Genomic DNA, 16538 nt, shown 5'->3' with positions numbered 1-16538 from the left:
ATATGCCAGGAATTCTGTCTGTCCGTGATTTTTGTCTAAACCAATTTCGCCGACACCATACACCCAATTCTTTTCAAATTTGACACATGTTCTTTACCACAAGGAGAGGTGCAGTGCATAGTTTGATGGCTCAGTTTCAATTTTTTGATTTTTTTTTTTTTTTTTTTATCAATTTTTTAACATTACAACTTAGAAAATCTGTCCTATTGATTTCTCAGACACTATTCATCTGATTCATGTCAAATTTCTCACACTGTTTTTACATGTGCCTTTCCCTCAATTTTTCTTCATTTTTTTCTTTTTTTTTTTCTTTTTTTTTCTTTTTTTTTTTTTTACAAATTTTTGAAAAGTTTTTCAAAAGATTGAAATTGAAGACTCAACATTAATCCCTGGGTAGGCAGGGTATCAGTGAGAAGGAAGTGAAAGCGTTGTGCAACAGGGTGGGGGTATTGGTAAGCTCTGCTTACTTTTTCACTCATCACATCTATTTTGATGTTCTGTATTTATTAAGGTATCCTTTTACTTCAACTGAGACATTCATTCCAGCTCTTATTCAGTTTCTGATGAAGTGAAACGTTTTAATTTCTTCAAGATGGATAGATAACTTTTTTATCCCACAATGGGCAATTCTGTTTAACAGTTTTCAATTTTGATTCATGAAGTGAGTCAAAAATACAATATAAGCAGCAAAGACATCGATTTTTTCAGATGTCATACATCGTACTGTCAGTGTGAGGAGCTTAATGCGGTCATTCAGGCATGTGTGTGTGAAGTTGCACACAAATGTTTTGGAATGTTAAGGATGATATTGGCTGATTGATCAGCTATGTGCTTTATTCATTTATTGGTTTACTTCATAGGGACACGGCTCATTGTAGCTCCAGTGTTAAATAGTTTTTTAGCATCACTGAGCAACAACTCCCTACTGACCTTTCAGTGTAATTCAAGGACATGACACTTCTGCATCAACTCCTTGCCTGTAAAAAATCTACTTTGTTATGCACATTTTTGTCTTATCACGGGTGTTTTCACAGGTTTGGGGTTGAATACCTGGCTGACAGCTGTAATTGTCAGTTCAGGTGTTGTATCTGAAGCTTGAAACGGGTCCATCCAGTTATTTAGATTTAGATATAGTCTTTATTTGGACCAAGAGGAGAAGAACCACAAGGACAGTGCACATTATGTAACTGTGGCATTTATACCTTATTTCGACTCCTTCAGCTTTAATCAACAGAAACATAAAAACTGGTAAATGAGCCAGAGTTAACCAGCAGGATTAGTTTTTATCTATGGTCCCTGGTCTAATGTTAAAAGGCATCTTAAAAACAGAAATAATCCAGAAATGAAATAAAAGACCACAAGTCCTATAAAAATGTAACATGACATCAGCATTTAAAGATCCACTATCGCTCAACCTAAAGCCTTTGTAACTGTAATCTGCGTTCATAGAAGCCTGTATGTGGCCTAGTGTTTCTATGGTTATGTGTGGATATGAATGTGTGTATAATGTCACCTTGTGAGGGTCTAATCAAACCCTGTGTTTGTGTTTTCCAGATGGCCAACACCACCAGCCTGAGCCACATGGTGACCGGACTGAAGCCCAACACGCTGTATGAGTTCTCTGTCATGGTGACCAAAGGCCGCCGCACCAGCACATGGAGCATGACCGCACAGGGCACCACCTTTGAAACCAGTAGGAGCACAAGCACACAAACACACACACACTCCATGTACAACCAGACAAAGTCACAGAATGTAATAATCATGAGGCCATAAAATCAGCACGGCTGCAGTGGACCAAGCCCCTGGCTGAGAGTAAGATTTCATTTTGTGCAGCCCAAACTGCAGGAGACAAAAGCCTTAAGAAAATAACAATATCAATAATGTACTGTGTTTCATCACATAAAAACTAATAGTCAAGAGTAGAGTACAGCTGTAGGTTAACATTTCTGTAAGCATGCCAGTTTAGCTGGTTGACCAGCTTTTAGCTCCCCAGGAAGGTGTCATCACAATCACAAAAGAAACACTAATAATAGTGAAACAGGAAAATCAGTAAATAATACAGCAGTGCACACATCAATCAGTGAGACGTTATCACAGATCAGGATCGATCGAGGTAAATGATAAGAAAAACTTGGATAATGCACCGTACAAAACAAGGGCAACAACAAATGAAATAAAAAACAAAGTGAATAAAATGAGATGAAATTAAATTAAAATGAATAAATAAATGAAGAAGTTCTGTCCTGTGCAGGAAAAAACGGGGCTTTGTACAAAAATGAGACGGAATACACTTATCAAACGAAAGGAATTAGGACTCAATAAGGCATGTTACCTTGTCCATCTGAGGTGAATAAAGGTCACATTCACTATTTATTGACGCATTAGTTTCGAGTTTCAGTTTGCAAACCCTGTGCTATTTCTGTCTATTATCCCTTTGTTGAATCCTCAGCTCAGTCTGCATGGGCACAGCTTGCTACCTTAATCTTGCCATAAACTCTGGGGGGGTTTACAGTACACAATCTCTGTCTCATCTGTGTCAACTAGGACCAAATCATGCAAATTTACTTTGTCTGTAATAAAATTACTATTAGTACCGTCATCAGAAGTACCGTCATCAGAGCAATATATAATCCTTTTACATCCTTCAGCAGTTCTGTTTTGTGATTACATCATCCCCTGAGTGGGAGTCCTGCAGTGCTGTGAAACATAATAGATATTAAAATTTGCAGCTGAGAAAGTGTCAGTGCTTATACTTTATTTCAAGGTGTAATTGCTGAGCTGGAAGTACAATAAACCTGATTTTAAAAAACAAAATAAACAGGAAGCGTAGGCACTTTTCAGTTGAGCCCAGCCTGGGGTTTGCTCCAGGATCGCAAAGGTGGATGAGACCCACCAAGGTCATAAATACGTACAATCAACTGATGAATTATTAATCGTCACTTTTGACAGGAACCTTTTGTCTGACACCATCAAAAACACAACAAATATTCTGTTATTCTCTTCAGTTCCCAGCTCCTCTCCTAAAGATGTGACTGTGGTGAGCAAAGAGAACAAACCTCGTACCATCATCGTCAACTGGCAGCCTCCGTCTGAGGCCAACGGCAAGATCACAGGTGGGTTTTGCACTCTCTGACAGTCACAACAGAGCTATGTTTTAGAGCTGAAATGATTAATCGAATTGAATCAATTAAAATTAATTACTCGGTTACAGTTTTCCTGAATCAAAGCTTTGTTTCCTTAATTTCGCTGCCCCTAAACATTGGTTCCACTGAACACAAGCAACAGGAGTGTAGCTCAGAAGAGACAACAAAAATGCAGAGAATGTCTATACGCTCACTTTTCTTCATTGGAACCATCACTTACTCCTTTAAACTTTTAAGCTTTCACATAAACATTATAAATATTTGTCTATTTTTTCAGTTGTATGTTAGTTCCATCTTTAGTTATTAGGAAGTTGGAATCAAATGTGATAAGATGGCAGTGCACGTATTGTTTGTCGATGTCATTTTACTTGTTTGTTCTTTATTTCTATACATATTTTTACATATAATTTTGTACTGTTGTTGTTATTTCTATATAGATACTTTTTATATATCCTTTTACTTTTATACTTTTAGGGACATGTTGTCATTTTCTTTTTTCACATTTTTACTATTTTTTCACATTTAAACTATTGAATAATCCTATAATCAAATCGAAGAAAAGAATTGATAGTTTAATTGATTACAGAAATAATCGATAGCTTCCACTCTGCTATGTTTTTCTTTGAAGCAAAGCACTCTGGTATTTATGACTGATTTAGATTTAAACCCCTTTGGAACAACTTAACACTAATGAATTCTCATTTAAGCAGTGATTTGCCTCAGTTAAAATGAAAACACTTTCATTTTTAACCATAGTTTCCTATTCGTTTTTAGACTGAATGAAGAACTGATCAGAAACACCATCATCTCCAGCTGATTAGTCTTCACCGTTGTCAGTTGAAGCAGTTCTAATGAATTGAACTGCATGTATTTGTTACAGATACATAATATATTGTCTTTTTTTTTTTGCTTCCCCTGCAGGTTATATAATTTACTACAGCACTGATGTGAATGCAGAGGTTCACGATTGGGTCATTGAACCAGTGGTGGGAAACCGTCTGACCCACCAGATCCAGGAGCTGACGCTGGACACCACCTACTACTTCAAGATCCAGGCTCGAAACTCCAAGGGCATGGGCCCCATGTCTGAGGCTGTACATTTCCGCACTCCAAAATGTAAGCTTGACCAAGGATTTGGTACATGCTCCCTATTGCCAGGTTAAAAACAAAAGATTCTCAGATCTATTTTTCTATTTTTTGAGCGAGTGACAAACTGGTGAAGAAAGTCAGTCGTATAAAGTTCACAAGGCAAATTTTTCCCGCGAGTTAAGAGTAAAAACTGAATAAATTTGGAGTAGGATCATGAGTAGGAGATCATGTTGTTTGTATGTTAGGAGACCAGGAACAAAATTAGTGATTACAAGTGAAATTAGAAGGGACTGGCAGTAGATGGCTACTTGCTAAAACATCAGTAATTGGAACTTTACATGGTATAATATATCAGAGATGTGTGTTTGTTGTCAACTTACTCTTCTTGCCAAAAGTCAATTAATGCACCTGTGAGATTTCATTTTCTGAAGCACAACGAAGCTGCTGAATATGCACGAGTAATAATCTGGCAAAGTGGCAGAATGATTAAAATGTTCCATCACACTTTGATCCAGTCACAAATCCTAGATTTATGATGTCTAACAGTCTGGTCGGTCTACAAGGATGGTTTCCTTCTTAACACTGAGGAAATCGAATGCGCCAGACCTGACTTAAACATGTTTTCCATTTAACACATCAGACACATCCTCCTGATCAGGCTGTGAGAAAGTTTCCAGAGAGCTGAGACCACAATGTTTCCCAAGCCTTTGTTAATTGATAGGGGATGACTGTGATCATGAAAACACTGTCTGCATTTTGGTGAAGCTGGAAATATCTGTTTGGGCTTTGTATGAAACGTTAAGGGTTACTTTGTTTAATGGAAATGATACGTGAATGATGCTTTGCTCTTAATGTCAGTGTGGCTGTTTGTGTTCTACACTCAGGCTGTTTCTTGTAATTTCTTGGTTTTCTCACTGTCATTCTTCTAGTTTTGCCCCTTTCCCTCATTCTCACAAACACCCCCCAGCTCTGTTTCTGTCTCCCTCGCTGCTCTTTTCAGCTAACCAGTTTTTTGCTTTTATTGTCTCTCCCTACGTGCTCTCCTTTGGCCTGTTAAGCTGAGTCCTCTGACAAAATGGCTAATGACCAAGGTAAACTCCCCTCCACACTTTACCTCTCACTGCTCACTCTGCACCCCATCAGTGGATCTCTCTCTTTTTCTGTAGATTTCTATCTTCCGGGCTGCATGACTTGCAAAATGAGTTCTTGCCTGTGGAGGTTTTTGTCAGATTTTGCTGTAGCTAATTAAGTACTAATTTGATAGAGGCATAAATGTAGAAGAAGCTATGAAATCATTTTAAGAGATGTTCCGTTTTAATTCAGACTCTGTGTTCAATAACAGCCTTAAATCCTCCAGTGAAGACGGGTCCTGTAAACAACCCAAACACACCAGGCAGCACAATGGGTAAGACATTTGTCAGACAAACTTCACTTGTCATGGCATCAGTAAGATACTCACTGTACAAAAATAACTTTTTTATTGTCTCTGATGGTTAAGTCACAGTCGATGAACTCTTTTTTTCTTGGTAATGCAGGGGTTCCAAGTAACGAGAATCACCTCTTGGTCATTGTCATCATCTCAGTTGGAGCCTTCACCATCATCGTGGTCGTAGTCGGAGCCTTTCTGTGCACGAGGCGAACGTCATCCCATCAGAAGAAGTACGAGGCTCAGACACACAATTTCAGTGGTTTAGTCTCTGTGCAAAAATGACATCAGCCATATTATGGAAGAAACAGAATGAGTTCCAAGCATTAGAAAACATTTAAAAGAATATTCTAACTTGATTCACAACTCTTTGATGTTATTCTCAATTGTATTTAAATTTTATTCTTCTTCTTATTTGTTCTCATTCATGTTTCAACTTTACTCCCAACCTTACTCTTGGCATTTTCCCTTCATTAACAGTCATATTTATATAGACATACCAGGAATTCCATCTGTTCTTCTGTCCATCCGCCTGTCCAATAATTTTGCCCATCCCGGACACTATTCACCCGATTCTTTTCCAATTTCACACACACACATACATGTTCTTTACCACTAGGAGAGGTGCATTGCCCAGTTTGATGGCTGAATTTCAATTTGGGATTTTTTTTAAATAAATTTTTTAAAATTTTTACATCGACAATTTGTTCAACCCATTTCTCTGACATTATTCACCCAATTCTTTTCAACTTTTACACACATGATCTTTACATGTGCCTTTCTCTCAATTTTTGCTTTTTTTTTTTTTTTTTCAAAGATTGAAAGTTAAGACTTAAAATGAATCCTTGGGTAGGCTGGATGTCAGTGAGCAGGAGGGGGAAAGTGTTGTGCAGGGGTATTAGTAAGCTCCACTTACTTTTTCACTTGTTCAGCTTTATTTTCAACATTTCACATTCATTCACAAAATTTCCACTTTATTCTCAAGATTTTAACGTCATCTTCATTTGCAAGTTAATTTTCCTTTATTCTTCGGTATTGCACCTTTATTCCCAACATTTTGACTTCATTCTTAGCATTTCAACTATTTTCTCCATCACAATTTCAACTTTATTCTTGACATTTTCACCTTATTCTCAATTGTGTCTCAACTTAAATCACATTTCAAGTATATTCTGGACCTTTCGACCTACTGTCAATCGTATTTCAACTCGTTTCATCTTTTTTGCTTTATTCCCAGTCATATTTCAACTTCACTCTTGACATTTTGACTTTATTCTCAACATTACTTATGTAAAAAAGAAACTGTTGCTGTGAAGAAACAGCCTTAATATGGTCTTAGTACTCCATCTCCCAAAATGCATGTGCTTCCTTAACTTTCAGAAACAAGAGTTCTTTTATCACTGTTGTCTCTGATCTGTAGTGCTGCTTTTCCTCTTGCTTTTTTCTCTTGTCATCTCCCACCTTCCTTCTTAAAATAAAAGAAGTCGGTTCCATTGTCATTCCTGTTCTGTGTCTCTTGCAGAAAGCGGGCGGCCTCGAAATCTTCCAACGGCTCCCACAAATACAAAGGAAACTCCAAAGACCTGAAGCCCCCCGACCTGTGGATCCACCACGAGAGGCTGGAGCTCAAACCTATGGACAAGTCTCCAGAACCGAACCCTGTCATGACCGAAACGCCCATCCCCCGCACATCCCAGGACATCACACCGGCTGACAGTGCCCTTGACAGCAACCCACACCTGCAGCAGAGACGCAACTCCTACCGCGGTCAGTCCACCCCACAGGGAAGAATCAGAATGACATTATGGGAATGAGATCAAAGTGAAACTGTCCCTTCTGCCGGAGCTTACATGCATACTAACACAGGGTGAACTCTGAGTGTGAGCCTGGCAAAGTGGAAAGTACACTTTGAAAGATGACAAAGAAAATAGTTGGGTTTTTTTGCTTGATTTTAACTCCATCGTCATGATTGGAGAATTGCTGTCTGCTTTTGTTTTCTATTTGATTTCCATTTCATGCTTCTCATACACAATGCCCATTACTTGTCATGTTACAGTTCAATCGCCTACCATCGCTGCTCCAGCCTTACAAGTAAATCCAAATCATTAGAAGCTGATGAAGCCTGAAAATGAAAATGCCTCTTGGAATAAGTTATTGCTTTTAATCAGACTTATTTACTAAAAAGCTGAGCCTACCACCACACTAATATTAATATTTTAGCATGCTATATTAAATTAAAACCTTCAAAATAATCTCCATTCTGGCCCAGGGAGATAATAACTTGGGAATTTTGTCAAATTCCTTGTAAACAGCTCATCTGCTGTCAGTAGTGTCAAGAGAAAATGCAGAACTATTTGCAGAAAAGCTCCTAAGAGAAACGACAAGGACAGCAACATCAGAAATTATGTATCCATGGTGAATTAACAGCTGCTACTCAAGGCTGAAGTGTTGACTTTGTGAAAAACAGTGAGACCAAGTGATGAAACCTGTTCAGCTGATCTGAGTGTCTCCGTCGCCACTTCCAAATGTCTCTGTCCTCATTTTTACAAACCATAACAGGGCAGTGTTTCCATAAGCTTCTGTTTTAGGGATCCTGAAATGCTGGTTTAGATAAGATTAGAAACTTTATTGATCCCACAATAGGGAAATTCTCTGGTCAAGGCAGCAACAGGATAAATTGCAAGAAAATGGGCAGCATAAAGATAATGCAAAAAATGATCAAATGAACAATACAAAAATATCAGTAGTAATAAAACTCTATAGGCTATATACATATTTACATAAGAAGTAGAACTGCAATATGTCAGACAGTATGTAGTGTGAGTGTAGCCTTCCTTCTCCTGTGGATCATTCACACAAAAGAATAAAAACTACCAGCTCTTTCTGATTGGCCGGTCTCCACCATACCTTTTAGGCCACGAATCAGAGGACAGCATGTCTACACTAGCAGGCCGACGAGGGATGAGGCCTAAAATGATGATGCCTTTTGATGCGCAGCCGCCTCAGCGTAAGTGTGTGTTTATGAGTGGTGTGTGTATTCTGGAAAGTCTTAAAGATAATTAGGGGAAAAAAACTGCAGCACAAAGAATATGAGTCCATTTCAGGCCTTCTCATAAAATGTTCACTTTTATTATTGTTTGTATTTATGTGCGAAGGCGAGGTTATTTGAGTGTTTACAGTGCCATGCATGTGTGTGTATCTGACCAGCAGTACCTTTACATCCATCATCATTATTTCAGTTGGTTAAACACCATCTCTGTTTGTGTGTGTATCCATATCCATTTCCATTCGCAGCTGTGATTAGTGCTCATCCCATCCATTCCCTCGATAACCATCACCATCATTATCACATGGGCAGCCTGGCATCTCCGACACGCAGCTACCTCTACCACCAGGGCAGTGGGCACTCACACCCACATGCCTGTGCCACCCCAATCTCCCATCTAGACAGGGTGGACTCTACAGGTGAGACACTGCCATCTGCTGGACACAGAAGTGCCATTATGTCTGTTCACCCATTCATTGATGTGTCATTCACTATTCATTTGTGTATCATCATGTTGGGGTATATTTTATTTTTCCTGTGTGATACTAACCTCTTTTTCCTCCTCTCTTTGCCTTTACAAAGACATTTTATTCTCCTTAAATCACCTCAATATTGACCCATAAAGACCCAAATGTCCACCACCAGCCAAAGGCATCTACTGATCTAAAATGTTTAATTCCTTTTGATCCACTAATCCTATCAATAAATGTAAATAATTGGTGTAACATGCAGTCTGTCATCTTTTTATGGTCATCAGATATGATCTGTTATTTGGACGTTCAGAGGCTCCGTAGCGAATGTAGAAACACTATCATCTTCTACAACATTGACCAGGAAAACCCATGTTTGATAAATGACAGTAGATGGAGACACTTGTTTTTACATTCAGTTATTGATATCTTTGATGGAAAAAGTCACTTTTTCTTCGTTTTTTTCTAATTTGATCCAATACCCTTTGAATTTACTCTGAGCTTTTATGAACATCTACATGATCAGTGTATTAAATCTAGGAAAATACATGATTTACACTGAAACATACAAAATGCAGAGGAAAATATTATAATAAATGGTGATAAATGACTTAAAAAAATTTTTGGAAGTTGTGACAAAAAATAGCTGTGGGTCTATGGGTTAAGAGTTTATCATTGTGTGTATTTCAGTGTTTTTCTGCTCTAGTTTACTGTCAGTGTAATGGTGAAGTTATCAGTGAAACATCAACAAGTATTAATGACTGCTTTTATCATTGGTTTATCACTTCTTTAAATTTTCTGTGGGTAGATGGTACTGGTTTTAGAAGAATAATTCAGATCCTTTACTGAAGTGCAAGTGAAAATACTGCACTAGAAGTAAAGATTCTGCATTTAGAACTATACTCACATCAAAGTATGTAAGGATTATCAGTAAAGTGAGCCGATAAGCTGAAGAAAAATGGTCTCTCAGCATTTTACTGTGCTATTTTTGATTCATTTTATTGCTGTACATGACTCAGGTTGAGCTCATTTAAACCAACTGTTAGTAGTTTAATCCCTCATAATGCATCATATTCTATAAGATTATCATATGTCTGTAGTGTCACAGATGTGACAACAATTTACATCTAAAGTTGGGCTTTCATGAGCTCTGAAAAACAGGCCTGGTTCAGCTTTGTGATGATTCATTTTCCAGCAAATGGTTAGGTTAGGTTGAAGCTCAAGCCAAGAAGAAAACACATCATCTTTCAGTTTATCACAGACATTCAAAGATGACACATTTGGAGATGCATGTTTTGTACTGGATGGAAGAGGAGGAAAAATTGTCAGAAAAATGTAATGAAGTAAAAAGTACAATATTTACCAATGAGATGAAGTGGATCACTCACATATTTTATGACAGTTTATAAAGTACTTTAAATGAACCCAGACTTATAGGTGTAGCATCAAAATGCAACATACACATGAACAGAACAGAAAAATCAACAGATGTCAGATGTAATTGTAGAACTGGAACTGAAATGATTATTTGACTCGAGTTGATTAAAACAATTACTCAGTCATAGTTTTCCTGAATCAAAGATTCATTTTCTTAATTTTGCTGCTGCTAAACGTTGTGTTTCACATGGACGCTTATTGTGATGCTCATGATGCCATGATCAGCACAAACAACATGGAGCATAGCTCAGAAGAGACAAGGACAAAAAGGCAGGAAACGTCTGTATGCTCACTTTTCTTCACTGGAACCATCACTTACTCCTTCAAACCCTTAAGCTTTCATACAAACGTTACAAATCTTTGTCTATTTTTTTCAGCTGTGTGTTAGTTCCATCTTAAGTTGTTTGTAAGTTAGTGAGCTGGACGCAAATGTGTTGGACTGCAGTGCACATATTGTTTGTAGATGTCATTTGACTTGTTTTGTTGTTTATATCTATAGATATTTTATACTTTTATAGTGTTGTTATTGTTGTTATTCCTATATAATTAAGTTTTATATATCCTTTTACTTTGGTACTTTTTATGGTTGTTTCAGCTGATTTTGAGGATAAGTTGTTTGTCATTTTGACTATTTTTTGCCTGTTCAAACAATTGGTTAATCAAATTGAACTGAAGAAAACAATCGATAGAGTCAGCGATTACAAAAATTATTGATAGCTGCAGCTCTATGTAGAACACTAATAGACATCATTTGTCAACACTTTTAATCTTCATACATTAAGTACATTTTACTAATTATACTTCCATATTTGTACTTACTAAAGGTAAGGTTTCGTATGTGTAGTAGAGGTGAATCCACTGCATCTTTATGCAGCTTTAAAAACATTCAGTGTTCACAGTTTCCTGTCCTCCAACAGTTTTTCACTGCATCTACATCTTTGGAAATTCAACAGCTGGTTGAAAATCTGTCTTGAGATGCTACCTGGTCTGTAAACTCACCTGCTCACTGTCCTACCCCCCCACCCCATTTTCCTGCAGAGTCTGTGAGGAATACCCCCAGCTCCGAGCCCCTCCCTCCAGCCACCACCTCGTCCCAGGCCTCTTGCCCCTCTGAGATCCTGGCGGACCCTGAGGGCAGTTACCACGGCTCCACCACCACGGAGGAGGAGCCCAGCTACAGCAGCAACCTACCCCCCCACCGCTCTGCGCACCCCCACGCCCACGCCCACCCACTCAAGAGCTTCGCTGTACCTGCCATCCCCGCCACCAGCCATCCGTCATATGAGTCACCTGCACTTCCCAGTACTCCTCTGCTCGCTCAGACTGGTCAGCACAAACACACTCACATCCAAACAACCTATGATACACAATTCTAGTTAAGAATGTGTCTACCTGATATTACTGTATTTCCTCAAATAGTGTCCAGACTTTTATTTCCTTAAGCTGAAAAAGGTACCAGGCCTTTATTTGAAAGAGATTTTTATTAGAATCAAGCCTTTGCTGATCTAAAATGTTTAATAACCTTTGAACTGCTAATCCTGTCAATACAATGAAATAATTCGGGTAAAATGCAACCCCATCGGATGTCTTTTTCAGAGGCATCCATCGTCTCTGTAGTGAGCATGGAGACATTGCCTTTGGCAACATTGGTTCATCAATAAAACCTGTGTAGTTTGATAAATGACTGGTTGTTGACACTTTTGTTAAGTAGAATTACTTATATATTTTGCCGAAAATACCATGGTTAGTTCCTTTTTCTCTGTTTCAATGCAAATTTTGAATTAACTCTACATGGTCAGTAAATTAAAAATAGGAGAATATCTGTTTTTCACATCAAAAATACAAAGGATGATATTGTAATAAGTGGTGATAAACCACTTTTTAATGGTTAAATGAAGAGAAAGGTTCATTTGGAAGTCACCACAAAAAATACTCCTGGGTCTTTATGTAATAAGTAGAAATGGTCTGATTTAGTGTAAAACCTTGTTTGGATCCACTGACTTTTGTAGCGCTGTACACACTGCAGGGCACTTTTAAACAAACAACACCTTAACCATTTCAAAATAAAAGCCTTCTAGCATTTCAGTGGACAAAAACCATTCAGTGTTTAACAGAGCTTTTGTTGTGTAAAAATTGTCTTACAGTGACGCTTATAAGTTTCTACAAATTAGTTTCACACACCTGCAGTGACTGAAACTGGACAATGACGTTTCAGATGATGATTAGGAACAACAAAGTGTGAAAACAACATTACAATTGTTGAATGCATTACATTAAACTTATAGGAATGAACATTGTGTTTAACAGTCAACACATTACATGACATGCACCAGAAGTTTATCCATATTAATTTACCCCAGCCTGTATTTAAGGCCTTTAATTGTTTGTTTGTTAATTTGACCTCAGTTGTTTTTAGAGACCATTCCTGTAACTGACTCATTGTTTTTACTTGAGGAAATGCGGTATCTTAACATTATTAAATATTATACATATAAAGATATTTTAGATGAATTTGAAAGACTATGGTGATAAAATGCTAATGACAAACTGTGAAACTGTTTTTTGTTTTTTTCCGTTTTTTCCTCTTTCAACTCAGGACCGCCGACCCACCCCCATGTCGTTAAAACAGCCTCCATTGGGACACTAGGACGGACACGAACACCAATGATTGTCAATGTCCCCAACGCTCCTGACGTACCAGAAACCAGCAAAATGCTGGAGGATGTAGACAGCGTGAGTAAAGATCCCTGCGCTGTTTTCACAGTCTGGCCCAGCTCCAAACAATACTATGATACGATGCTTTAATTAAATGTTATGTTAAAATGTCGTGAAAACCACACATTCTTCCAAATCCATGTTAAGTTTTTCTTTGAGCACTGTTTGGTCACTATACTGTACAGTTACTTTTCAGCTGGTTGTAACCAGATTTTCTGTTGTTCTTTCTCTCTTTTTGTTCTGTCCAACTTCAATCTTACCATTTTTTGTGGCATTGTTGGCTGCCGTTTGGTCAATTCATTTAATATTTAATTTAATGAATAACAAAATCCCATAACTGGAATGACTTTTTGATTTTTTTTACCATTGAATCTTTAACTCCATGTCCTAATCCTTTGGTTGGCTGTTGGCTCTTTTGTTCTGGACGTTTGCTTCCGTCTGCTTCCACATTCTGTTTTTCCGACGCTTCAGTCCCATTGACCCATCAACACCCCCCCCCCCCCCCCCCCCCCCCCCCCTTCCTTGACCTCTCCTCACCCCACCCATACGACTCCCCGTTCTCCTGTCGAAGATCCCTGACTGACCCTCTCCTCCTTTCCTCCTCTTTCTTTCCTCTTCTTTCTCGTCCTCCCTCCAGGTGCTTGCCTCCCTCCCTCCCTGCCCCTCCCCCGCCCCCCGCAGTAACCCTGTTCCTCTCCCCCAGAGCTACGAGCCCGACGAGCTGACCGAGGAGATGGCCCACCTCGAGGGCCTGATGAAGGACCTGAACGCCATCACCACAGCGCCATGAGCATGCACACACACACCTACCGACACACACTGTCTCTGTCATCCACACAGGTAGAAAAACCACACATTCATACAGAACCAGAAAAGCTCCAAAATAAAACAGCCCAAACTCAAACCTTGGGAGCCAGAAGTTTGTGGACACAAAATTACTTCCTGTGCCCAAGAAACTCTCACATCCCCCTTTCGCAGAGAAAAAACCCTCTGGACTGATACCTTAGGAACTTTTTTCGGCTTACCTTGCTCAGTCTCAGGAAGGAGATTGCCATGAGAGGGAAGAACAAGTGAGAGGCTTTGTTTCATCTTTTTATGAAGAACCATTCTCAGAGACAAATGAACTTTTGAACATCGGTCACGTTCAAACTGAAAGATTGTGAATTTTTTTCCTCAGCAAAAATGTTTTTTTCTGTGGCGTGTGACAGAAGACCGCTCACTCAATGAGTCTGTTCAGTGTCGAGTCAAAAGGAGAAAGTCCAAAAAATGCTGGTTTTGATGTTGGTGCTCATGCAGCGCAGTCTACACACAGTGTTTGTTTGATTCGTGTTTCTTTGTGCATTTTGTATATCTATTGGGCCGTTTCAGTGAAGTGAACATTGGATATCAGCCCCCTTTTACAACCTTACATTATTCATACATCATTTTCTGTTTTACCCCTTGTGTCATATATTGTGCCATGACTTTTTATTATTTTCTATGTTATTGTATTATTTTTTTACACACATAACCTTATAAACATGTACATATGTTTTTTTTTAAGCTGCCTCATTCTTTTACCCATGGTTTCGTTGTTATTTGGGATGAAAGTGGGATTACAAACGAGTGCTGAATCTTACTCATTTCAACAGGGGAGAAAAGCCTGATGTTTCTACAGTATGTTTTGACTGGATTCTCTGGCGCTGTCAGCCTCTTTGTACATTAAACTGTTCTTTTTTCAGTCTGTTGTTTTTTGTGGGAGCTCTGTTTTAAAAGCCTTACCAACATGTTTGTGTGTTGGATGGTCTTAGACAACTCAGCCCCTCTGACGGCTCCTGCTCAGAGTCACACCGTCACTTGCCACACCAGTTTCTCCACCATTTCTGTGGGACTTTGGCAGTAAATCCTCACAGGTCAGGGGTACCTAGGACTCAGGGCACTGACCCCCACCTCTCAGCAACAAAAACACATAAAAGACTTAAAAAAAAAAAAAAAAAAAAAAAAAAAAAAACCCTGCACACGATACCCAGTCAGTCACTTGACAGTTATCTTTTATACTTTGATCGAATGTGTGTGTTGTTTCCAAAAACCAATATTTGGTTTCATGTGTCTGTGCTGCTGAACCACAGCGGAGTGTGTTTGCTGTTTTTCCTGCTTCATCAACTGCGACATCCTGGTTCTTCTATGAATCCTATAATGTTGGCCTTTTGAATGGGACTCCCAGGTTTGTTTAGTTTTTTTTTTTTGTTTGTTTTTTTTTAAACATGGTGGTTTTTTTGTATGAAGAAAAAAAACTATACACAGTTCTGATGTTGAAAAAAGGAAAAAAAATGTTCATCTGAGAAACTAGTTTTTCATTATACCCTCTTACCCAAAGAAGTTTGTCATTTGCAATCACAGTAATTTGCTCTACTTTTGTGAAAATCATGTTTCTCATAAATGTACATCGTCATGAATGTCAGTATAACTGTAAGAGATTTAACTATGGATACAAACGAGGAACAACTTTTTTTGGGAAAAAAATAATTGAAACAAAAAGGGGGGAGAAAAAGGACCGGACTCCATTTGAGAAATAATCTATTGAGTTGTAAACAGTTGAACCTGTATTGCACTTTTTCACAGTTTTTTGAAAAGTACATTTCTTACATATCTTGTGTTTTAAATATCAAAAGCTGTTTGTGTAACGTAGTGTCCTAGGTAAGCGGCAGGCAGCTGGTCTTGTTTTTATGTTTATTTTATGCTTCAGAGATGATATGATTATGAGCTGCCAAGTGTTCGACTTTGCGGTTCATGATGAGGAATTCTGTTGTTGCTTGTTCATGTACAGAGCTTTCTTTGCTTTCTGTAGAAAAAAACATCTGTGGCTTTTTAAAAAATGTTGGAAAAATGTTTTGGAAAAAAAATATGTTTTTTTTATTGGTGCTCCTATACATTGTGTATACAAACTATTATGAATACTAACAAAGTAAATGTTTGTGCTTGTCTTCTTTTCATCAAACACAAACAGTTTAGATCCGTCAAAACTTGGTATTTATCGATCACTAAAACACACAGGCAGTGAAATTTGTCCTAGGAAAGACCGTCGGTTAAACCTTCATTAAATTATTGAACCATAGGAAGTCATGGTGTGCAAACATAACATGGTCACAAAAATAAAACTGCTAGAAGGAATTTGGAAATTTTTGAGAAAATTGTTCGGTTCCAACGTCTTGATCATTACTAAATGATCA

The 16538-nt window shown here is 38.2% G+C and overlaps 1 protein-coding gene across 1 annotated transcript in view; it reads left to right on the top strand.

Moving 5' to 3' along the window:
• The window catches only part of neo1a (neogenin 1a), a 244433-nt gene extending 228155 nt beyond the window's left edge, over positions 1-16278 (top strand). Inside the window, 12 exon segments of the mRNA XM_030128363.1 lie at positions 1555-1693; positions 3009-3116; positions 4068-4262; positions 5294-5326; positions 5578-5640; positions 5771-5894; positions 7184-7428; positions 8576-8668; positions 8956-9126; positions 11653-11940; positions 13211-13347; positions 14033-16278. Of these exon segments, the coding sequence (XP_029984223.1) occupies positions 1555-1693; positions 3009-3116; positions 4068-4262; positions 5294-5326; positions 5578-5640; positions 5771-5894; positions 7184-7428; positions 8576-8668; positions 8956-9126; positions 11653-11940; positions 13211-13347; positions 14033-14119 (1683 nt within the window). The 3' untranslated portion in view covers positions 14120-16278.
• Positions 16279-16538: the final 260 nt, after the last annotated feature.

Source organism: Sphaeramia orbicularis, chromosome 3 (assembly GCF_902148855.1).
Source record: "Sphaeramia orbicularis chromosome 3, fSphaOr1.1, whole genome shotgun sequence".
Taxonomy (NCBI): domain Eukaryota; kingdom Metazoa; phylum Chordata; class Actinopteri; order Kurtiformes; family Apogonidae; genus Sphaeramia; species Sphaeramia orbicularis.
Note: the sequence above shows the minus strand (reverse complement) of the source record. Positions and strands in the feature narration are given on the sequence as shown.